Source organism: Diadema antillarum, unplaced genomic scaffold (assembly GCF_040938485.1).
Source record: "Diadema antillarum isolate AM-2024a unplaced genomic scaffold, OU_Dant_1.0 seq00001558_RagTag, whole genome shotgun sequence".
NCBI lineage: Eukaryota > Metazoa > Echinodermata > Echinoidea > Diadematoida > Diadematidae > Diadema > Diadema antillarum.
This window is the reverse complement of record NW_027272284.1, coordinates 395,460-419,852: the sequence shown is the minus strand read 5'-3', so window position 1 is coordinate 419,852 and position 24,393 is coordinate 395,460. Positions and strand designations below refer to the sequence as shown.

The 24,393-nt window shown below is 38.7% G+C and overlaps 1 protein-coding gene across 1 annotated transcript in view; it reads left to right on the top strand.

Moving 5' to 3' along the window:
- Positions 1-404: 404 nt before the first annotated feature.
- The window catches only part of LOC139710725 (uncharacterized), a 60,506-nt gene continuing 36,517 nt past the window's right edge, over positions 405-24,393 (top strand). The window contains exon 1 of the mRNA XM_071622643.1: positions 405-572. Coding sequence (XP_071478744.1) covers positions 426-572 — 147 coding nt within the window. The 5' untranslated portion in view covers positions 405-425. The remainder of the gene's footprint in view (positions 573-24,393) is intronic.

The window sequence follows — 24,393 nt, the reverse complement described above, 5'->3', positions numbered from 1 at the left end:
TACTTTAGAAGAGGTGCAAATTTTTATTTTATATGCATGTTAACTGTTAAATTTGGCGGTGTCTGTCTACTCTTTTGAGTCAGAGATGGCCATAAGAAGTACATTGTATTTTGATTTGTATGTCGTCATGAGAGGGCGCCAAAGATACTTAGCGTGTCCACTGCATGCAGGTCCACTGTCCACTGAACTGTGCAGCTTTGCTGTGCAGCCCACAGGTTGAGTTCTGTGGTGCAGCCAGAGGAGCGTAGATTTCACAACGCACACACGTACTACACGCATGCACGGTACGAAAACAGTGCAGTAAATTTAGAACAGTTCACAGCTAGCTCGCTATTACTACTGCGCTAAAGAAGCCCGATGCCCCGAGTGCTACCTGGCCTGGCACTGGTGTTAGTGGAGCGAAAATCCCTCGAAATTTTGCTACCATGGGTTATTTCAAACATTTATTCGGAATTTTCTCTGGAGCCATTGTGTTCTGGTTCCTCTTTGTGAAAAGGGCAAGCTCAACAGGCCGTCTGATCAGGAGGAGGGCACTCCAACCAGACTCCACCGAATACAATTGCAAGAAAGCGGTAAGCTGACTCTGACCTACATTTCTCGGGAGTGCAGCCCGTTGAAACGTTGCTGTAGCACTGTTCGGTCGAGGCAGAGAAGAGCGAGTGTCCCATTGATACTTGCCTGACTACAACAGTGTATAGATACACAATATGTACTGGCAGTGGTACTTGGGACACATCCTCAGCGGGTTGAACTCATTTAAAACTATTCCGCGGAGGCTTTACTTTTCAGATCAATTGGCATATCCTTCCACTTTCATGAATTTTGATGGTTCTTTGAAGAATGGGCAATTGTGCACTTTACGGCCCTATATTATCGGTACCTCATTCGCCGTATGCCAGGGTGATATCCCATGAACCACCACGCACTGATCAGCTGGCGAGCTTCTCTTGCTGTATGGACCGCCGTTTGACAAGTGATAAGGTCACTAAAAGCCCGCCTGGGGTTTAGGGGCACAAGACAATTGTGACCCTACAACAATATAATTTGATCATAAAAATTGTTTAACGGTATTCTTACATGTTTCAGCTTCCTAGCGCCGTCATTACAAAATTGAATTTACAACCACAAATATTGTCAGATGCACTAGAAAACAGCGATGTACCGAGACTCGTTCGTCGATCGCTGAGCATCATCGGCGCGCACGCATTCGCCTGGTATACGTGCACTCCCTACTGAAGTGAGCGCACAATCCGCCGACATCGCCTATGTATGGTGGCTTTAAGCGGCCAAGAACCACAGGAAAATGGCGGCTGTTTTGATCATGGCGGATCGTAATGGTAATTGTGAACCGATTTTCACCACACTTCCAGGGTTTGTTCTCAATGAAGTAAGAAAAAAATATCACTTTGGGGGCGAAGGTCAAAGGTCAAGTGGATCTTAAAATGATTAAGAAAGTTAAATCTCCCATGCAGTATAGGGCCTAACTTAAGAACGGATCATTTTTTTCACAAAACTCTCAGGGTGTGTTAACAATGAAGTGAGGAAGAAACCATTTTTATTTAGGGAGTCACGAAAATTAAGGTCAAAGGTCAAATGTCACAGAGGTCATAAGTACATAAAATGTGCTTAATCTCCCAATAACTCAAGAGTTAGTGGTCGGATTTCCACCATGTGCACTAGTTAAGTGTCTTAATGATTTGGCCCAAGTGCGAAAGAAACAATTTAATTTTAGGGTCAGTTGGGGGTCATTAGGTCAAAGATCAAAGGACATGTATGGGGTCATAACTTGACATTCAATGATAGTGATCTTTCTTTCACTCGATGCAAAATTTGGGGGTCATGATTTCGAGTTCCAAGGTCAAGTACCGGTACCTGAAATGTGTAAAAATTAACAAAAATCGTCCTCTCACAGGACTCAAAATACGTGCCAACCTTGTCATTTTTTTTTCATATGTTCTGAAAGGGCAATTATTTTTTACGTTAATCTATAAACCAAATATGCGGAGACCACAGACCTAATCTTACTAGTAATCTCCCAACAGCTCAAGAACGGGTAATCGGTTTTTCATTAAACATGGTGTCTTAATTATGAAGAAAAGATGTTATTGGGGTATTAGCTAGCAGGTCGAATGTACAGATCTTAAGGTTAAAAAAGAACATTATAACAATAAGCACTATCCCTTTTTACTAAAGAACAGATGGACTTGCAGGATGTGTTATAATGCCAAATCTGTACCTGACAGTTTTCCTTCAAATAAGAGCAAAAATGGAAGAAACCTGTTTAAGGGAGTTCTCAAAAGAAATCAATAAATAATGCCTGTGTTCTAACTTCAAATCTTGTCAACCCCTCATTCTGTGGAAATATCAAATACTTAAAAGATGAGTTTGCAAAGATTGGCGAATATGTACGACGGCCATTCAGCGTCAGAACTGAGTTTGGGAGCTATAAGACAAAGAAGAAGAAGAAGAAGAAGAAGAAGAAGAAGAAGAAGATATTATAGACACACTTTTATTTTTGTCTTGTCAAGTGGTATAATGCCTTCAAATCCTATACAATTAACATGGCATCTCGAAAATTCCCTAATTTCCGTTGATTATGACATGAATATCAAGATTTTTCTGTCAATGTTTGAACGAAATCAGGGAAAGCATAAAGGGCCGGCGGAGAAATTAGGTGGAGATAGTGTATCTGCATGTAACTGTTTAAAAGTTCCCTTGGAAGAAATGGTTCTTCTTATGTGACACCATATCCGTCCGAATTCGATAGGAAATACTTCTCTTGACAATGGACGACGTTTGTGAAGATTGGAAAAAAAATATATATGAATAGTTGCCAGCAATAAAAAGTCAGAAATGACTCGTTGTTCTGGGACAATAGTCCTTTATATAAAGCCCACTGTCTTCGGGTAACGTCTCTGAGAGCTATAGAAATGATCCCCCCCCCCCCTATCGAATTATAATATACCATATTTATTGAAATTGAGGTACATGTACACTGTATTCAATGAAGATAGCTTACATATCCCTCATTTTCTGCTAAACGATACAAAGACGCTTCTGACAAAGTTTGTTTGAAATTAACACGATGATGAAGTAATTACAATTTTGTCAACTTGTTTGTTTGTTTGTTTTTCATCTCAGTAACATTATTGGTGTATTACCAGTTTGTTTTATTTTTATTTGCTCAGTAGCCTATTTTTCATTCGGTTTATGGGCAGTTTGTGTAATGATTGTTTGGTCAACTAAACCCGTTTTGGTCACATTTTATGAAGAATCTAATTTCATCTTGTGTAATGGCAATGTCTGATTTCCATGTGGATACAAGTTAATTCGTTTAGCTTCCAGTTCGAAGCGCGATATATTTAGATAACTCAATCTTTTCACTCGAGTAGAAAGCAAAAATTATTGACCAAAATTGCTCTACCTTTTTTTTTTTTTTTTCAAATAGAACATACAAACTGCAATTTAACCCCTCAATTATATTTTTTCCATTTTCTACATATAATTGAAAACACAACACGTTCAAAAAGCAATTCCATCTTTGCGTTTCAATAGACAGAGGAAAGTACAAAACCGACCCCTATTTTCCATTGTTCTATTTTTCATTTGGAATATGAAATAGAAAGTCGAAGACGGCCCTCATCGTTCAAAAGTGCGCACGCGGGAATAGAATGCTGCGTGCATTTCGGCCAATATTACGATTAAGTCTAATTCTAATTTAGGGCAGCAATTACCAATACAGCTACTCTTATATTTCGTCTAGTATGTCCATGGGATCAGCTAAGTTTCTGTTTTGCATGTCATTGTGAATACGTTATTTAAAAAAAAAAATAACCAGCCAAGTGTCGGCATAGTTTTATGAATTCATTTCATGGATAAATTGGACGAGAAATATATTAAGAGGGAGAGAGAGAGAGAGAGAGAGAAAGAAAATGAAAGACATAGAACAATCCATAATACTTTGAATTAAGTTTTGAATATAAGATGTGTATACATTATAATCATAAATGCAGGAGAACGTCTTCATAAGGTTTTAAATATAAGGTAGTGAAATTGATTTAAAAAACAGAAATAAGTCTTCGCTTGTGAGAACGAGACAATATTGTTTGACGACAATGGCACGTAATGGATTTGTAGAAAGATCGTGGCTGTTATTATCGTTAACACTTCTGCCAGTCTCAATATCTCACCTAGACATGGATTTGATACACTGTAGTTATTCACAGAGCCTGTTCATGCAACTGCAAACTCGCGTCCATCCACACGAGCATAATATGGTTTATGTTTGTAGACACAATCAGTGAAATGAATAACAGAAATGGGATAGAGATGTGCTCTATGATGATAATGGCTTTAGGTTTTTCGTTGTAAATATTTCGAAGAAAAACAAAAACAAAAACAGAAAACCCAGACCTGAAGAAAATATTTCAAAATTGCCCACTATAACAAGGGCCTACTAGGCCTTTACAGAAATTCATTAAAAGATATAATAGAAAAACGTGTGGACCCCCCACATATTATATGTATATATATACATAATGTCTGTATATATATATATATATATATATATATATATGTGTGTGTGTGTGTGTGTGTGTGTGTGTGTGTGTGTATTAATGTACCAGCATACATGAACGGTATTCATTACGACAAGACAATATGGAAATCTGTGTACGATCTCTGGTTCTCATGTACCAACCGACACACACAAGCACATACGCACATGATTACATCGTTATATACACAAAATAATGAGCGTGCACCCACACAGAGATAAGTAAAATATTAATGCGGGAAAGAGCAACTTTCGATGGCAAGGTTTTTTTTAATGACGGCTATGTCTTAACATATAATCGCCGAACAACGTAACTTGAACATACTGTATGAAACACTTTGACTGAACTGTCATTTTTTTTATTTCTGGCTGTTTAGTCTGCTGTTAGCACAATATACCTCACATGGACGCATGTAGGAGAACAGAGGATGGCACGTGTACTCAGGTACATGATAAATGGGACTTACATAATTATACATGTTTAGCTTTGCATCCCCACTTGCGAATTTCAAATTATGTAGGGCCTACAAGCTCTCGATCTCCAAGGCTGATAGATACATATAGAGTCAAAATACTTAAATTTGTACTTTGGTTTTAAGCAACCTCTCACTTCATCCAACCAATTATGTAAAACACAGCTGTCTTTTCTTACTTAAGCTTCACAACAAAATTGATAATGATAATAATGATTATTTTCAACAAAGAATATGAAGTGTGTTTTTTTCTTTTGCGTACGGTCGTGAACAAAAATTGAAATATGGCCAGTATGGGAACACTTTTCGTTATTAAAAACAAGACGACCATAAGCTCCGTCATCTTTCTCGCATAGACCGATGTCACTAACTATTGTCACACGAATACAAAGTAAAGAACAAAAACAAACAGGAATATTGACTCCCTTCAGAATAATTCGTCATTCAATTCTAGAAATATCAAATGTGATGTCAGCTGTAAAAGACTAGCCATCACTCAGGATATGGTTTATCAATGGAGAACTATGATGTGCATGGAGAGTAGACCCTGTACCATTATTTTGTCGGGATGAATGATTTTTACCGACTGTTGCGATAGATAACTTGCGCAGGTGCATCGAACAAATAAAGAAAACAAATGAAACTAAAGCAAGATGATAGCAGTATAATCAGAGAAGACAATAAAATAATGGAAGGCAGGTGAAAGGCTGATGACAAGTACTGTGCCAAACAATGAAAACCTCGGAAAACGTGTGAAAATTACACACACACACACACACACACATACACTCCCTCTCTATCTCTGTCCGTTGCATGTCAAGACATAACGTTTGGCAGTGGTTGTTGGGCTTTGCTTTTCACTCATTATGCTTTCATTTATTTTTTTTTAATTCAGGAGGAATTGGAGGTTTGCTACTTCAGGATTACAAAATGTTTAGTAAAGCGTAATCATGATAAATTTATTCAAATGAATGTTATAAGTGTTATTGACACATACAGACAGAGTTTCTTTTTATATATCACAGAAGGATGTACAACGACACGCATGTATTACGCATTCTGACTGTATTTAGACTATTGACGCGTGGCTTACACATAAACATTTATCATGCATATTCTGTAAAGGAAGAAAATAAAACATAACATATTAAAATTTGAATTTTTTTTTCGAGTGCTACGAATTTTCATGGATTACCAGAGGAGTTGTGTATAGCGTTAGTATTTAATAACTTGTTGTATTGAACCATCAATGAAAAAGTAATAGATCGCATTCCCGGACACTGCATAGTTCATCAGCAAAGAAAACAAAAAGAAAACTCATCAATAATTTCAAGGGCAATGTCATAAGCCGTCATTTTGGTGTACAAAGCCTATGGGGTTGTAACGGGGGAGGGGTCAGAGGCAAAAAAAGCGTTCCGCTTTGACGATACCTAAATTGATGTCAAGATAAACCTATAGAAGTTGTAGTCTGATATCTCCTTCACACATTCTAATCGATTTCATACGATGAAAAGTTGTTTCAGGTCCGTAGAATTCATAATTTCAAGAGCAATGTCATAAGCCGTCATTTTGGTGTACAAAGCCTAAGGGGTTATAGCCGGGGAGGGGTCAGAGGCAAAAAAAGCGTTCCGCTTTGAAGATAACTAAATTGATGTCAAGATAAACCTATAGAAGTTGTAGTCTGATATCTCCTTCACACATTCTAATCGATTTCATGAGATGAAAAGTTGTTTCAGGTCCGTAGAATTCATAATTTCAAGAGCAATGTCATAAGCCGTCATTTTGGTGTACAAAGCCTAAGGGGTTATAGCCGGGGAGGGGTCAGAGGCAAAAAAAGCGTTCCGCTTTGACGATAACTAAATTGATGTCAAGATAAACCTATAGAAGTTGTAGTCTGATATCTCCTTCACACATTCTAATCGATTTCATAAGACGAAAAGTTGTTTAAGGTCCGTAGAATTCATAATTTCAAGGGCAATGTCATAAGCCGTCATTTTGGTGTACGAAGCCTAAGGGGTTGTAACGGGGGAGGGGTCAGAGGCAAAAAAAGCGTTCCGCTTTGAAGATAAGTAAATTGATGTCAAGATAAACCTATAGAAGTTGTAGTCTGATATCTCCTTCACACATTCTAATCGATTTCGTGAGATGAAAAGTTGTTTCAGGTCCGTAGAATTCATAATTTCAAGAGCAATGTCATAAGCCGTCATTTTGGTGTACAAAGCCTATGGGGTTATAGCCGGGGAGGGGTCAGAGGCAAAAAAAGCGTTCCGCTTTGACGATAACTAAATTGATGTCAAGATAAACCTATAGAAGTTGTAGTCTGATATCTCCTTCACACATTCTAATCGATTTCATGAGATGAAAAGTTGTTTCAGGTCCGTAGAATTCATAATTTCAAGAGCAATGTCATAAGCCGTCATTTTGGTGTACAAAGCCTATGGGGCTATAGCCGGGGAGGGGTCAGAGGCAAAAAAAGCTTTCCGCTTTAAAGATAACTAAATTGATGTCAAGATAAACCTATAGAAGTTGTAGTCTGATATCTCCTTCACATATTCTAATCGATTTCATACGATGAAAAGTTGTCTCAGGTCCGTAGAATTCATAATTTCAAGAGCAATGTCATAAGCCGTCATTTTGGTGTACAAAGCCTATGGGGTTATAGCCGGGGAGGGGTCAGAGGCAAAAAAAGCGTTCCGCTTTGAAGATAACTAAATTGATGTCAGGATAAACCTATAGAAGTTGTAGTCTGATATCTCCTTCACACATTCTAATCGATTTCATGAGATGAAAAGTTGTTTCAGGTCCGTAGAATTCATAATTTCAAGAGCAATGTCATAAGCCGGCATTTTGGTGTACAAAGCCTATGGGGTTATAGCCGGGGAGGGGTCAGAGGCAAAAAAAGCTTTCCGCTTTAAAGATAACTAAATTGATGTCAAGATAAACCTATAGAAGTTGTAGTCTCATATCTCCTTCACACATTCTAATCGATTTCATAAGACGAAAAGTTGTTTCAGGTCCGTAGAATTCATAATTTCAAGGGCAATGTCATAAGCCGTCATTTTGGTGTACAAAGCCTATGGGGTTGTAACGGGGGAGGGGTCAGAGGCAAAAAAAGCGTTCCGCTTTGAAGATAAGTAAATTGATGTCAAGATAAACCTATAGAAGTTGTAGTCTGATATCTCCTTCACACATTCTAATCGATTTCGTGAGATGAAAAGTTGTTTCAGGTCCGTAGAATTCATAATTTCAAGAGCAATGTCATAAGCCGTCATTTTGGTGTACAAAGCCTAAGGGGTTATAGCCGGGGAGGGGTCAGAGGCAAAAAAAGCGTTCCGCTTTGAAGATAAGTAAATTGATGTCAAGATAAACCTATAGAAGTTGTAGTCTGATATCTCCTTCACATATTCTAATCGATTTCATAAGATGAAAAGTTGTCTCAAGTCCGTAGAATTCATAATTTCAAGAGCAATGTCATAAGCCGTCATTTTGGTGTACAAAGCCTATGGGGTTATAGCCGGGGAGGGGTCAGAGGCAAAAAAAGCGTTCCGCTTTGACGATAACTAAATTGATGTCAAGATAAACCTATAGAAGTTGTAGTCTGATATCTCCTTCACACATTCTAATCGATTTCATAAGACGAAAAGTTGTTTCAGGTCCGTAGAATTCATAATTTCAAGGGCAATGTCATAAGCCGTCATTTTGGTGTACAAAGCCTATGGGGTTGTAACGGGGGAGGGGTCAGAGGCAAAAAAAGCGTTCCGCTTTGAAGATAAGTAAATTGATGTCAAGATAAACCTATAGAAGTTGTAGTCTGATATCTCCTTCACACATTCTAATCGATTTCATGAGATGAAAAGTTGTTTCAGGTCCGTAGATTTCATAATTTCAAGAGCAATGTCATAAGCCGTCATTTTGGTGTACAAAGCCTACGGGGTTATAGCCGGGGAGGGGTCAGAGGCAAAAAAAGCGTTCCGCTTTGACGATAACTAAATTGATGTCAAGATAAACCTATAGAAGTTGTAGTCTGATATCTCCTTCACACATTCTAATCGATTTCATAAGGCGAAAAGTTGTTTCAGGTCCGTAGAATTCATAATTTCAAGGGCAATGTCATAAGCCGTCATTTTGGTGTACGAAGCATAAGGGGTTGTAACGGGGGAGGGGTCAGAGGCAAAAAAAGCGTTCCGCTTTGAAGATAAGTAAATTGATGTCAAGATAAACCTATAGAAGTTGTAGTCTGATATCTCCTTCAGACATTCTAATCGATTTCGTGAGATGAAAAGTTGTTTCAGGTCCGTAGAATGCATAATTTCAAGAGCAATGTCATAAGCCGTCATTTTGGTGTACAAAGCCTAAGGGGTTATAGCCGGGGAGGGGTCAGAGGCAAAAAAAGCGTTCCGCTTTGACGATAACTAAATTGATGTCAAGATAAACCTATAGAAGTTGTAGTCTGATATCTCCTTCACATATTCTAATCGATTTCATAAGATGAAAAGTTGTCTCAGGTCCGTAGAATTCATAATTTCAAGAGCAATGTCATAAGCCGTCATTTTGGTGTACAAAGCCTAAGGGGTTATAGCCGGGGAGGGGTCAGAGGCAAAAAAAGCGTTCCGCTTTGAAGATAACTAAATTGATGTCAGGATAAACCTATAGAAGTTGTAGTCTGATATCTCCTTCACACATTCTAATCGATTTCATGAGATGAAAAGTTGTTTCAGGTCCGTAGAATTCATAATTTCAAGAGCAATGTCATAAGCCGTCATTTTGGTGTACAAAGCCTATGGGGTTATAGCCGGGGAGGGGTCAGAGGCAAAAAAAGCGTTCCGCTTTGACGATAACTAAATTGATGTCAAGATAAACCTATAGAAGTTGTAGTCTGATATCTCCTTCACACATTCTAATCGATTTCATAAGACGAAAAGATGTTTCAGGTCCGTAGAATTCATAATTTCAAGGGCAATGTCATAAGCCGTCATTTTGGTGTACAAAGCCTATGGGGTTGTAACGGGGGAGGGGTCAGAGGCAAAAAAAGCGTTCCGCTTTGAAGATAACTAAATTGATGTCAAGATAAACCTATGGAAGTTGTAGTCTGATATCTCCTTCACACATTCTAATCGATTTCATACGATGAAAAGTTGTTTCAGGTCCGTAGAATTCATAATTTCAAGAGCAATGTCATAAGCCGTCATTTTGGTGTACAAAGCCTAAGGGGTTATAGCCGGGGAGGGGTCAGAGGCAAAAAAAGCGTTCCGCTTTGAAGATAACTAAATTGATGTCAAGATAAACCTATAGAAGTTGTAGTCTGATATCTCCTTCACACATTCTAATCGATTTCATGAGATGAAAAGTTGTTTCAGGTCCGTAGAATTCATAATTTCAAGAGCAATGTCATAAGCCGTCATTTTGGTGTACAAAGCCTATGGGGTTATAGCCGGGGAGGGGTCAGAGGCAAAAAAAGCGTTCCGCTTTGACGATAACTAAATTGATGTCAAGATAAACCTATAGAAGTTGTAGTCTCATATCTCCTTCACACATTCTAATCGATTTCATAAGACGAAAAGTTGTTTCAGGTCCGTAGAATTCATAATTTCAAGGGCAATGTCATAAGCCGTCATTTTGGTGTACAAAGCCTATGGGGTTGTAACGGGGGAGGGGTCAGAGGCAAAAAAAGCGTTCCGCTTTGAAGATAAGTAAATTGATGTCAAGATAAACCTATAGAAGTTGTAGTCTGATATCTCCTTCACACATTCTAATCGATTTCGTGAGATGAAAAGTTGTTTCAGGTCCGTAGAATTCATAATTTCAAGAGCAATGTCATAAGCCGTCATTTTGGTGTACAAAGCCTAAGGGGTTATAGCCGGGGAGGGGTCAGAGGCAAAAAAAGCGTTCCGCTTTGAAGATAAGTAAATTGATGTCAAGATAAACCTATAGAAGTTGTAGTCTGATATCTCCTTCACATATTCTAATCGATTTCATAAGATGAAAAGTTGTCTCAAGTCCGTAGAATTCATAATTTCAAGAGCAATGTCATAAGCCGTCATTTTGGTGTACAAAGCCTATGGGGTTATAGCCGGGGAGGGGTCAGAGGCAAAAAAAGCGTTCCGCTTTGACGATAACTAAATTGATGTCAAGATAAACCTATAGAAGTTGTAGTCTGATATCTCCTTCACACATTCTAATCGATTTCATAAGACGAAAAGTTGTTTCAGGTCCGTAGAATTCATAATTTCAAGGGCAATGTCATAAGCCGTCATTTTGGTGTACAAAGCCTATGGGGTTGTAACGGGGGAGGGGTCAGAGGCAAAAAAAGCGTTCCGCTTTGAAGATAAGTAAATTGATGTCAAGATAAACCTATAGAAGTTGTAGTCTGATATCTCCTTCACACATTCTAATCGATTTCATGAGATGAAAAGTTGTTTCAGGTCCGTAGATTTCATAATTTCAAGAGCAATGTCATAAGCCGTCATTTTGGTGTACAAAGCCTACGGGGTTATAGCCGGGGAGGGGTCAGAGGCAAAAAAAGCGTTCCGCTTTGACGATAACTAAATTGATGTCAAGATAAACCTATAGAAGTTGTAGTCTGATATCTCCTTCACACATTCTAATCGATTTCATAAGGCGAAAAGTTGTTTCAGGTCCGTAGAATTCATAATTTCAAGGGCAATGTCATAAGCCGTCATTTTGGTGTACGAAGCATAAGGGGTTGTAACGGGGGAGGGGTCAGAGGCAAAAAAAGCGTTCCGCTTTGAAGATAAGTAAATTGATGTCAAGATAAACCTATAGAAGTTGTAGTCTGATATCTCCTTCACACATTCTAATCGATTTCGTGAGATGAAAAGTTGTTTCAGGTCCGTAGAATGCATAATTTCAAGAGCAATGTCATAAGCCGTCATTTTGGTGTACAAAGCCTAAGGGGTTATAGCCGGGGAGGGGTCAGAGGCAAAAAAAGCGTTCCGCTTTGACGATAACTAAATTGATGTCAAGATAAACCTATAGAAGTTGTAGTCTGATATCTCCTTCACATATTCTAATCGATTTCATAAGATGAAAAGTTGTCTCAGGTCCGTAGAATTCATAATTTCAAGAGCAATGTCATAAGCCGTCATTTTGGTGTACAAAGCCTAAGGGGTTATAGCCGGGGAGGGGTCAGAGGCAAAAAAAGCGTTCCGCTTTGAAGATAACTAAATTGATGTCAGGATAAACCTATAGAAGTTGTAGTCTGATATCTCCTTCACACATTCTAATCGATTTCATGAGATGAAAAGTTGTTTCAGGTCCGTAGAATTCATAATTTCAAGAGCAATGTCATAAGCCGTCATTTTGGTGTACAAAGCCTATGGGGTTATAGCCGGGGAGGGGTCAGAGGCAAAAAAAGCGTTCCGCTTTGACGATAACTAAATTGATGTCAAGATAAACCTATAGAAGTTGTAGTCTGATATCTCCTTCACACATTCTAATCGATTTCATAAGACGAAAAGATGTTTCAGGTCCGTAGAATTCATAATTTCAAGGGCAATGTCATAAGCCGTCATTTTGGTGTACAAAGCCTATGGGGTTGTAACGGGGGAGGGGTCAGAGGCAAAAAAAGCGTTCCGCTTTGAAGATAACTAAATTGATGTCAAGATAAACCTATGGAAGTTGTAGTCTGATATCTCCTTCACACATTCTAATCGATTTCATACGATGAAAAGTTGTTTCAGGTCCGTAGAATTCATAATTTCAAGAGCAATGTCATAAGCCGTCATTTTGGTGTACAAAGCCTAAGGGGTTATAGCCGGGGAGGGGTCAGAGGCAAAAAAAGCGTTCCGCTTTGAAGATAACTAAATTGATGTCAAGATAAACCTATAGAAGTTGTAGTCTGATATCTCCTTCACACATTCTAATCGATTTCATGAGATGAAAAGTTGTTTCAGGTCCGTAGAATTCATAATTTCAAGAGCAATGTCATAAGCCGTCATTTTGGTGTACAAAGCCTATGGGGTTATAGCCGGGGAGGGGTCAGAGGCAAAAAAAGCGTTCCGCTTTGACGATAACTAAATTGATGTCAAGATAAACCTATAGAAGTTGTAGTCTGATATCTCCTTCACACATTCTAATCGATTTCATAAGACGAAAAGTTGTTTCAGGTCCGTAGAATTCATAATTTCAAGGGCAATGTCATAAGCCGTCATTTTGGTGTACGAAGCCTAAGGGGTTGTAACGGGGGAGGGGTCAGAGGCAAAAAAAGCGTTCCGCTTTGAAGATAAGTAAATTGATGTCAAGATAAACCTATAGAAGTTGTAGTCTGATATCTCCTTCACACATTCTAATCGATTTCGTGAGATGAAAAGTTGTTTCAGGTCCGTAGAATTCATAATTTCAAGAGCAATGTCATAAGCCGTCATTTTGGTGTACAAAGCCTATGGGGTTATAGCCGGGGAGGGGTCAGAGGCAAAAAAAGCGTTCCGCTTTGACGATAACTAAATTGATGTCAAGATAAACCTATAGAAGTTGTAGTCTGATATCTCCTTCACATATTCTAATCGATTTCATAAGATGAAAAGTTGTCTCAGGTCCGTAGAATTCATAATTTCAAGAGCAATGTCATAAGCCGTCATTTTGGTGTACAAAGCCTATGGGGTTATAGCCGGGGAGGGGTCAGAGGCAAAAAAAGCTTTCCGCTTTAAAGATAACTAAATTGATGTCAAGATAAACCTATAGAAGTTGTAGTCTGATATCTCCTTCACATATTCTAATCGATTTCATACAATGAAAAGTTGTCTCAGGTCCGTAGAATTCATAATTTCAAGAGCAATGTCATAAGCCGTCATTTTGGTGTACAAAGCCTATGGGGTTATAGCCGGGGAGGGGTCAGAGGCAAAAAAAGCGTTCCGCTTTGAAGATAACTAAATTGATGTCAGGATAAACCTATAGAAGTTGTAGTCTGATATCTCCTTCACACATTCTAATCGATTTCATGAGATGAAAAGTTGTTTCAGGTCGTAGAATTCATAATTTCAAGAGCAATGTCATAAGCCGGCATTTTGGTGTACAAAGCCTATGGGGTTATAGCCGGGGAGGGGTCAGAGGCAAAAAAAGCTGTCCGCTTTAAAGATAACTAAATTGATGTCAAGATAAACCTATAGAAGTTGTAGTCTGATATCTCCTTCACACATTCTAATCGATTTCATAAGACGAAAAGTTGTTTCAGGTCCGTAGAATTCATAATTTCAAGGGCAATGTCATAAGCCGTCATTTTGGTGTACAAAGCCTATGGGGTTGTAACGGGGGAGGGGTCAGAGGCAAAAAAAGCGTTCCGCTTTGAAGATAAGTAAATTGATGTCAAGATAAACCTATAGAAGTTGTAGTCTGATATCTCCTTCACACATTCTAATCGATTTCGTGAGATGAAAAGTTGTTTCAGGTCCGTAGAATTCATAATTTCAAGAGCAATGTCATAAGCCGTCATTTTGGTGTACAAAGCCTAAGGGGTTATAGCCGGGGAGGGGTCAGAGGCAAAAAAAGCGTTCCGCTTTGAAGATAAGTAAATTGATGTCAAGATAAACCTATAGAAGTTGTAGTCTGAAATCTCCTTCACATATTCTAATCGATTTCATAGGATGAAAAGTTGTCTCAAGTCCGTAGAATTCATAATTTCAAGAGCAATGTCATAAGCCGTCATTTTGGTGTACAAAGCCTAAGGGGTTATAGCCGGGGAGGGGTCAGAGGCAAGAAAAGCGTTCCACTTTGACGATAACTAAATTGATGTCAAGATAAACCTATAGAAGTTGTAGTCTGATATCTCCTTCACACATTCTAATCGATTTCATAAGACGAAAAGTTGTTTCAGGTCCGTAGAATTCATAATTTCAAGGGCAATGTCATAAGCCGTCATTTTGGTGTACAAAGTCTATGGGGTTGTAACGGGGGAGGGGTCAGAGGCAAAAAAAGCGTTCCGCTTTGAAGATAAGTAAATTGATGTCAAGATAAACCTATAGAAGTTGTAGTCTGATATCTCCTTCACACATTCTAATCGATTTCATGAGATGAAAAGTTGTTTCAGGTCCGTAGAATTCATAATTTCAAGAGCAATGTCATAAGCCGTCATTTTGGTGTACAAAGCCTACGGGGTTATAGCCGGGGAGGGGTCAGAGGCAAAAAAAGCGTTCCGCTTTGAAGATAAGTAAATTGATGTCAAGATAAACCTATAGAAGTTGTAGTCTGATATCTCCTTCACACATTCTAATCGATTTCGTGAGATGAAAAGTTGTTTCAGGTCCGTAGAATTCATAATTTCAAGAGCAATGTCATAAGCCGTCATTTTGGTGTACAAAGCCTATGGGGTTATAGCCGGGGAGGGGTCAGAGGCAAAAAAAGCGTTCCGCTTTGACGATAACTAAATTGATGTCAAGATAAACCTATAGAAGTTGTAGTCTGATATCTCCTTCACATATTCTAATCGATTTCATAAGATGAAAAGTTGTCTCAGGTCCGTAGAATTCATAATTTCAAGAGCAATGTCATAAGCCGTCATTTTGGTGTACAAAGCCTATGGGGTTATAGCCGGGGAGGGGTCAGAGGCAAAAAAAGCTTTCCGCTTTAAAGATAACTAAATTGATGTCAAGATAAACCTATAGAAGTTGTAGTCTGATATCTCCTTCACATATTCTAATCGATTTCATACAATGAAAAGTTGTCTCAGGTCCGTAGAATTCATAATTTCAAGAGCAATGTCATAAGCCGTCATTTTGGTGTACAAAGCCTATGGGGTTATAGCCGGGGAGGGGTCAGAGGCAAAAAAAGCGTTCCGCTTTGAAGATAACTAAATTGATGTCAGGATAAACCTATAGAAGTTGTAGTCTGATATCTCCTTCACACATTCTAATCGATTTCATGAGATGAAAAGTTGTTTCAGGTCGTAGAATTCATAATTTCAAGAGCAATGTCATAAGCCGGCATTTTGGTGTACAAAGCCTATGGGGTTATAGCCGGGGAGGGGTCAGAGGCAAAAAAAGCTGTCCGCTTTAAAGATAACTAAATTGATGTCAAGATAAACCTATAGAAGTTGTAGTCTGATATCTCCTTCACACATTCTAATCGATTTCATAAGACGAAAAGTTGTTTCAGGTCCGTAGAATTCATAATTTCAAGGGCAATGTCATAAGCCGTCATTTTGGTGTACAAAGCCTATGGGGTTGTAACGGGGGAGGGGTCAGAGGCAAAAAAAGCGTTCCGCTTTGAAGATAAGTAAATTGATGTCAAGATAAACCTATAGAAGTTGTAGTCTGATATCTCCTTCACACATTCTAATCGATTTCGTGAGATGAAAAGTTGTTTCAGGTCCGTAGAATTCATAATTTCAAGAGCAATGTCATAAGCCGTCATTTTGGTGTACAAAGCCTAAGGGGTTATAGCCGGGGAGGGGTCAGAGGCAAAAAAAGCGTTCCGCTTTGAAGATAAGTAAATTGATGTCAAGATAAACCTATAGAAGTTGTAGTCTGATATCTCCTTCACATATTCTAATCGATTTCATAGGATGAAAAGTTGTCTCAAGTCCGTAGAATTCATAATTTCAAGAGCAATGTCATAAGCCGTCATTTTGGTGTACAAAGCCTAAGGGGTTATAGCCGGGGAGGGGTCAGAGGCAAGAAAAGCGTTCCACTTTGACGATAACTAAATTGATGTCAAGATAAACCTATAGAAGTTGTAGTCTGATATCTCCTTCACACATTCTAATCGATTTCATAAGACGAAAAGTTGTTTCAGGTCCGTAGAATTCATAATTTCAAGGGCAATGTCATAAGCCGTCATTTTGGTGTACAAAGCCTATGGGGTTGTAACGGGGGAGGGGTCAGAGGCAAAAAAAGCGTTCCGCTTTGAAGATAAGTAAATTGATGTCAAGATAAACCTATAGAAGTTGTAGTCTGATATCTCCTTCACACATTCTAATCGATTTCATGAGATGAAAAGTTGTTTCAGGTCCGTAGAATTCATAATTTCAAGAGCAATGTCATAAGCCGTCATTTTGGTGTACAAAGCCTACGGGGTTATAGCCGGGGAGGGGTCAGAGGCAAAAAAAGCGTTCCGCTTTGACGATAACTAAATTGATGTCAAGATAAACCTATAGAAGTTGTAGTCTGATATCTCCTTCACACATTCTAATCGATTTAATAAGACGAAAAGTTGTTTCAGGTCCGTAGAATTCATAATTTCAAGGGCAATGTCATAAGCCGTCATTTTGGTGTACAAAGCCTATGGGGTTGTAACGGGGGAGGGGTCAGAGGCAAAAAAAGCGTTCCGCTTTGAAGATAACTAAATTGATGTCAAGATAAACCTATGGAAGTTGTAGTCTGATATCTCCTTCACACATTCTAATCGATTTCATACGATGAAAAGTTGTTTCAGGTCCGTAGAATTCATAATTTCAAGAGCAATGTCATAAGCCGTCATTTTGGTGTACAAAGCCTATGGGGTTATAGCCGGGAAGGGGTCAGAGGCAAAAAAAGCGTTCCGCTTTGAAGATAACTAAATTGATGTCAAGATAAACCTATAGAAGTTGTAGTCTGATATCTCCTTCACACATTCTAATCGATTTCATACGACGAAAAGTTGTTTCAGGTCCGTAGAATTCATAATTTCAAGGGCAATGTTATAAGCCGTCATTTTGGTGTACAAAGCCTATGGGGTTGTAACGGGGAGGGGTCAGAGGCAAAAAAAGCGTTCCGCTTTGAAGATAACTAAATTGATGTCAAGATAAACCTATAGATGTTGTAGTCTGATATCTCCTTCACACATTCTAATCGATTTCATAAGATGAAAAGTTGTTTCAGGTCCGTAGAATTCATAATTTCAAGAGCAATGTCATAAGCCGTCATTTTGGTGTACAAAGCATATGGGGTTATAGCCGGGGAGGGGTCAGAGGCAAAAAAAGCGTTCCGCTTTGACGATAACTAAATTGATGTCAAGATAAACCTATAGAAGTTGTAGTCTGATATCTCCTTCACACATTCTAATCGATTTCATACGATGAAAAGTTGTTTCAGGTCCGTAGAATTCATAATTTCAAGAGCAATGTCATAAGCCGTCATTTTGGTGTACAAAGCCTATGGGGTTATAGCCGGGGAGGGGTCAGAGGCAAAAAAAGCGTTCCGCTTTGAAGATAACTAAATTGATGTCAAGATAAACCTATAGAAGTTGTAGTCTGATATCTCCTTCACACATTCTAATCGATTTCATACGACGAAAAGTTGTTTCAGGTCCGTAGAATTCATAATTTCAAGGGCAATGTTATAAGCCGTCATTTTGGTGTACAAAGCCTATGGGGTTGTAACGGGGAGGGGTCAGAGGCAAAAAAAGCGGAAAGCTTTTTTTGCCTCTGACCCCTCCCCGGCTATAGCCCCATAGGCTTTGTACACGAAAATGACGACTTATGACATTGCCCTTGAAATTATGAATTCTACGGACCTGAAACAACTTTTCATCTTATAAAATCGATTAGAATGTGTGAAGGAGATATCAGACTACAACTTCTATAGGTTTAACTTGACATCAATGTAGTTATCTTTAAAGCGGAAAGCTTTTTTTGCCTCTGACCCCTCCCCGGCTATAACCCCATAGGCTTTGTACACGAAAATGACGACTTATGACATTGCCCTTGAAATTATGAATTCTACGGACCTGAAACAACTTTTCGTCGTATGAAATCGATTAGAATGTGTGAAGGAGATATCAGACTACAACTTCTATAGGTTTAACTTGACATCAATGTAGTTATCTTTAAAGCGGAAAGCTTTTTTTGCCTCTGACCCCTCCCCGGCTATAACCCCATAGGCTTTGTACACGAAAATGACGACTTATGACATTGCCCTTGAAATTATGAATTCTACGGACCTGAAACAACTTTTCATCTTATGAAATCGATTAGAATGTGTGAAGGAGATATCAGACTACAACTTCTATAGGTTTAACTTGACATCAATGTAGTTATCTTTAAAGCGGAAAGCTTTTTTTGCCTCTGACCCCTCCCCGGCTATAACCCCATAGGCTTTGTACACGAAAATGACGACTTATGACATTGCCCTTGAAATTATGAATTCTACGGACCTGAAACAACTTTTCGTCGTATGAAATCGATTAGAATGTGTGAAGGAGATATCAGACTACAACTTCTATAGGTTTAACTTGACATCAATGTAGTTATCTTCAAAGCGGAAACTTTTTTTTTTTGCCTCTGACCCCTCCCCGGCTATAACCCCATAGGCTTTGTACACGAAAATGACGACTTATGACATTGCCCTTGAAATTATGAATTCTACGGACCTGAAACAACTTTTCGTCGTATGAAATCGATTAGAATGTGTGAAGGAGATATCAGACTACAACTTCTATAGGTTTAACTTGACATCAATGTAGTTATCTTCAAAGCGGAAAGCTTTTTTTGCCTCTGACCCCTCCCCGGCTATAACCCCATAGGCTTTGTACACGAAAATGACGACTTATGACATTGCCCTTGAAATTATGAATTCTACGGACCTGAAACAACTTTTCATCTTATGAAATCGATTAGAATGTGTGAAGGAGATATCAGACTACAACTTCTATAGGTTTAACTTGACATCAATGTAGTTATCTTTAAAGCGGAAAGCTTTTTTTGCCTCTGACCCCTCCCCGGCTATAACCCCATAGGCTTTGTACACGAAAATGACGACTTATGACATTGCCCTTGAAATTATGAATTCTACGGACCTGAAACAACTTTTCGTCGTATGAAATCGATTAGAATGTGTGAAGGAGATATCAGACTACAACTTCTATAGGTTTAACTTGACATCAATGTAGTTATCTTCAAAGCGGAAAGCTTTTTTTGCCTCTGACCCCTCCCCGGCTATAACCCCATAGGCTTTGTACACGAAAATGACGACTTATGACATTGCTCTTGAAATTATGAATTCTACGGACCTGAAACAACTTTTCGTCGTATGAAATCGATTAGAATGTGTGAAGGAGATATCAGACTACAACTTCTATAGGTTTAACTTGACATCAATGTAGTTATCTTCAAAGCGGAAAGCTTTTTTTGCCTCTGACCCCTCCCCGGCTATAACCCCATAGGCTTTGTACACGAAAATGACGACTTATGACATTGCCCTTGAAATTATGAATTCTACGGACCTGAAACAACTTTTCGTCGTATGAAATCGATTAGAATGTGTGAAGGAGATATCAGACTACAACTTCTATAGGTTTAACTTGACATCAATGTAGTTATCTTCAAAGCGGAAAGCTTTTTTTTGCCTCTGACCCCTCCCCGGCTATAACCCCATAGGCTTTGTACACGAAAATGACGACTTATGACATTGCCCTTGAAATTATGAATTCTACGGACCTGAAACAACTTTTCGTCTTATGAAATCGATTAGAATGTGTGAAGGAGATATCAGACTACAACTTCTATAGGTTTAACTTGACATCAATGTAGTTATCTTTAAAGCGGAAAGCTTTTTTTGCCTCTGACCCCTCCCCGGCTATAACCCCATAGGCTTTGTACACGAAAATGACGACTTATGACATTGCCCTTGAAATTATGAATTCTACGGACCTGAAACAACTTTTCGTCGTATGAAATCGATTAGAATGTGTGAAGGAGATATCAGACTACAACTTCTATAGGTTTAACTTGACATCAATGTAGTTATCTTCAAAGCGGAAAGCTTTTTTTGCCTCTGACCCCTCCCCGGCTATAACCCCATAGGCTTTGTACACGAAAATGACGACTTATGACATTGCCCTTGAAATTATGAATTCTACGGACCTGAAACAACTTTTCGTCGTATGAAATCGATTAGAATGTGTGAAGGAGATATCAGACTACAACTTCTATAGGTTTAACTTGACATCAATGTAGTTATCTTTAAAGCGGAAAGCTTTTTTTGCCTCTGACCCCTCCCCGGCTATAACCCCATAGGCTTTGTACACGAAAATGACGACTTATGACATTGCCCTTGAAATTATGAATTCTACGGACCTGAAACAACTTTTCGTCGTATGAAATCGATTAGAATGTGTGAAGGAGATATCAGACTACAACTTCTATAGGTTTAACTTGACATCAATGTAGTTATCTTTAAAGCGGAAAGCTTTTTTTGCCTCTGACCCCTCCCCGGCTATAACCCCATAGGCTTTGTACACGAAAATGACGACTTATGACATTGCCCTTGAAATTATGAATTCTACGGACCTGAAACAACTTTTCGTCGTATGAAATCGATTAGAATGTGTGAAGGAGATATCAGACTACAACTTCTATAGGTTTAACTTGACATCAATGTAGTTATCTTTAAAGCGGAAAGCTTTTTTTGCCTCTGACCCCTCCCCGGCTATAACCCCATAGGCTTTGTACACGAAAATGACGACTTATGACATTGCCCTTGAAATTATGAATTCTACGGACCTGAAACAACTTTTCGTCGTATGAAATCGATTAGAATGTGTGAAGGAGATATCAGACTACAACTTCTATAGGTTTAACTTGACATCAATGTAGTTATCTTTAAAGCGGAAAGCTTTTTTTGCCTCTGACCCTTCCCCGGCTATAACCCCATAGGCTTTGTACACGAAAATGACGACTTATGACATTGCCCTTGAAATTATGAATTCTACGGACCTGAAACAACTTTTCATCTTATGAAATCGATTAGAATGTGTGAAGGAGATATCAGACTACAACTTCTATAGGTTTAACTTGACATCAATGTAGTTATCTTTAAAGCGGAAAGCTTTTTTTGCCTCTGACCCCTCCCCGGCTATAACCCCATAGGCTTTGTACACGAAAATGACGACTTATGACATTGCCCTTGAAATTATGAATTCTACGGACCTGAAACAACTTTTCGTCGTATGAAATCGATTAGAATGTGTGAAGGAGATATCAGACTACAACTTCTATAGGTTTAACTTGACATCAATGTAGTTATCTTCAAAGCGGAAAGCTTTTTTTGCCTCTGACCCCTCCCCGGCTATAACCCCATAGGCTTTGTACACGAAAATGACGACTTATGACATTACCTTGAAATTATGAATTCTACGGACCTGAAACAACTTTTCGTCGTATGAAATCGATTAGAATGTGTGAAGGAGATATCAGACTACAACTTCTATAGGTTTAACTTGACATCAATGTAGTTATCTTCAAAGCGGAAAGCTTTTTTTGCCTCTGACCCCTCCCCGGCTATAACCCCATAGGCTTTGTACACGAAAATGACGACTTATGACATTGCCCTTGAAATTATGAATTCTACGGACCTGAAACAACTTTTCGTCTTATGAAATCGATTAGAATGTGTGAAGGAGATATCAGACTACAACTTCTATAGGTTTAACTTGACATCAATGTAGTTATCTTTAAAGCGGAAAGCTTTTTTTGCCTCTGACCCCTCCCCGGCTATAACCCCATAGGCTTTGTACACGAAAATGACGACTTATGACATTGCCCTTGAAATTATGAATTCTACGGACCTGAAACAACTTTTCGTCGTATGAAATCGATTAGAATGTGTGAAGGAGATATCAGACTACAACTTCTATAGGTTTAACTTGACATCAATGTAGTTATCTTCAAAGCGGAAAGCTTTTTTTGCCTCTGACCCCTCCCCGGCTATAACCCCATAGGCTTTGTACACGAAAATGACGACTTATGACATTGCCCTTGAAATTATGAATTCTACGGACCTGAAACAACTTTTCGTCTTATGAAATCGATTAGAATGTGTGAAGGAGATATCAGACTACAACTTCTATAGGTTTAACTTGACATCAATGTAGTTATCTTCAAAGCGGAAAGCTTTTTTTGCCTCTGACCCCTCCCCGGCTATAACCCCATAGGCTTTGTACACGAAAATGACGACTTATGACATTGCCCTTGAAATTATGAATTCTACGGACCTGAAACAACTTTTCGTCGTATGAAATCGATTAGAATGTGTGAAGGAGATATCAGACTACAACTTCTATAGGTTTAACTTGACATCAATGTAGTTATCTTTAAAGCGGAAAGCTTTTTTTGCCTCTGACCCCTCCCCGGCTATAACCCCATAGGCTTTGTACACGAAAATGACGACTTATGACATTGCCCTTGAAATTATGAATTCTACGGACCTGAAACAACTTTTCGTCTTATGAAATCGATTAGAATGTGTGAAGGAGATATCAGACTACAACTTCTATAGGTTTAACTTGACATCAATGTAGTTATCTTTAAAGCGGAAAGCTTTTTTTGCCTCTGACCCCTCCCCGGCTATAACCCCATAGGCTTTGTACACGAAAATGACGACTTATGACATTGCCCTTGAAATTATGAATTCTACGGACCTGAAACAACTTTTCGTCGTATGAAATCGATTAGAATGTGTGAAGGAGATATCAGACTACAACTTCCATAGGTTTAACTTGACATCAATGTAGTTATCTTTAAAGCGGAAAGCTTTTTTTGCCTCTGACCCCTCCCCCGGCTATAACCCCTTAGGCTTTGTACACGAAAATGACGACTTATGACATTGCCCTTGAAATTATGAATTCTACGGACCTGAAACAACTTTTCGTCGTATGAAATCGATTAGAATGTGTGAAGGAGATACCAGACTACAACTTCTATAGGTTTAACTTGACATCAATGTAGTTATCTTTAAAGCGGAAAGCTTTTTTTGCCTCTGACCCTTCCCCGGCTATAACCCCATAGGCTTTGTACACGAAAATGACGACTTATGACATTGCCCTTGAAATTATGAATTCTACGGTTATGAAATCGATTAGAATGTGTGAAGGAGATATCAGACTACAACTTCTATAGGTTTAACTTGACATCAATGTAGTTATCTTTAAAGCGGAAAGCTTTTTTTGCCTCTGACCCCTCCCCGGCTATAACCCCATAGGCTTTGTACACGAAAATGACGACTTATGACATTGCCCTTGAAATTATGAATTCTACGGACCTGAAACAACTTTTCGTCTTATGAAATCGATTAGAATGTGTGAAGGAGATATCAGACTACAACTTCTATAGGTTTAACTTGACATCAATGTAGTTATCTTCAAAGCGGAAAGCTTTTTTTGCCTCTGACCCCTCCCCGGCTATAACCCCATAGGCTTTGTACACGAAAATGACGACTTATGACATTGCCCTTGAAATTATGAATTCTACGGACCTGAAACAACTTTTCGTCTTATGAAATCGATTAGAATGTGTGAAGGAGATATCAGACTACAACTTCTATAGGTTTAACTTGACATCAATGTAGTTATCTTTAAAGCGGAAAGCTTTTTTTGCCTCTGACCCCTCCCCGGCTATAACCCCATAGGCTTTGTACACGAAAATGACGACTTATGACATTG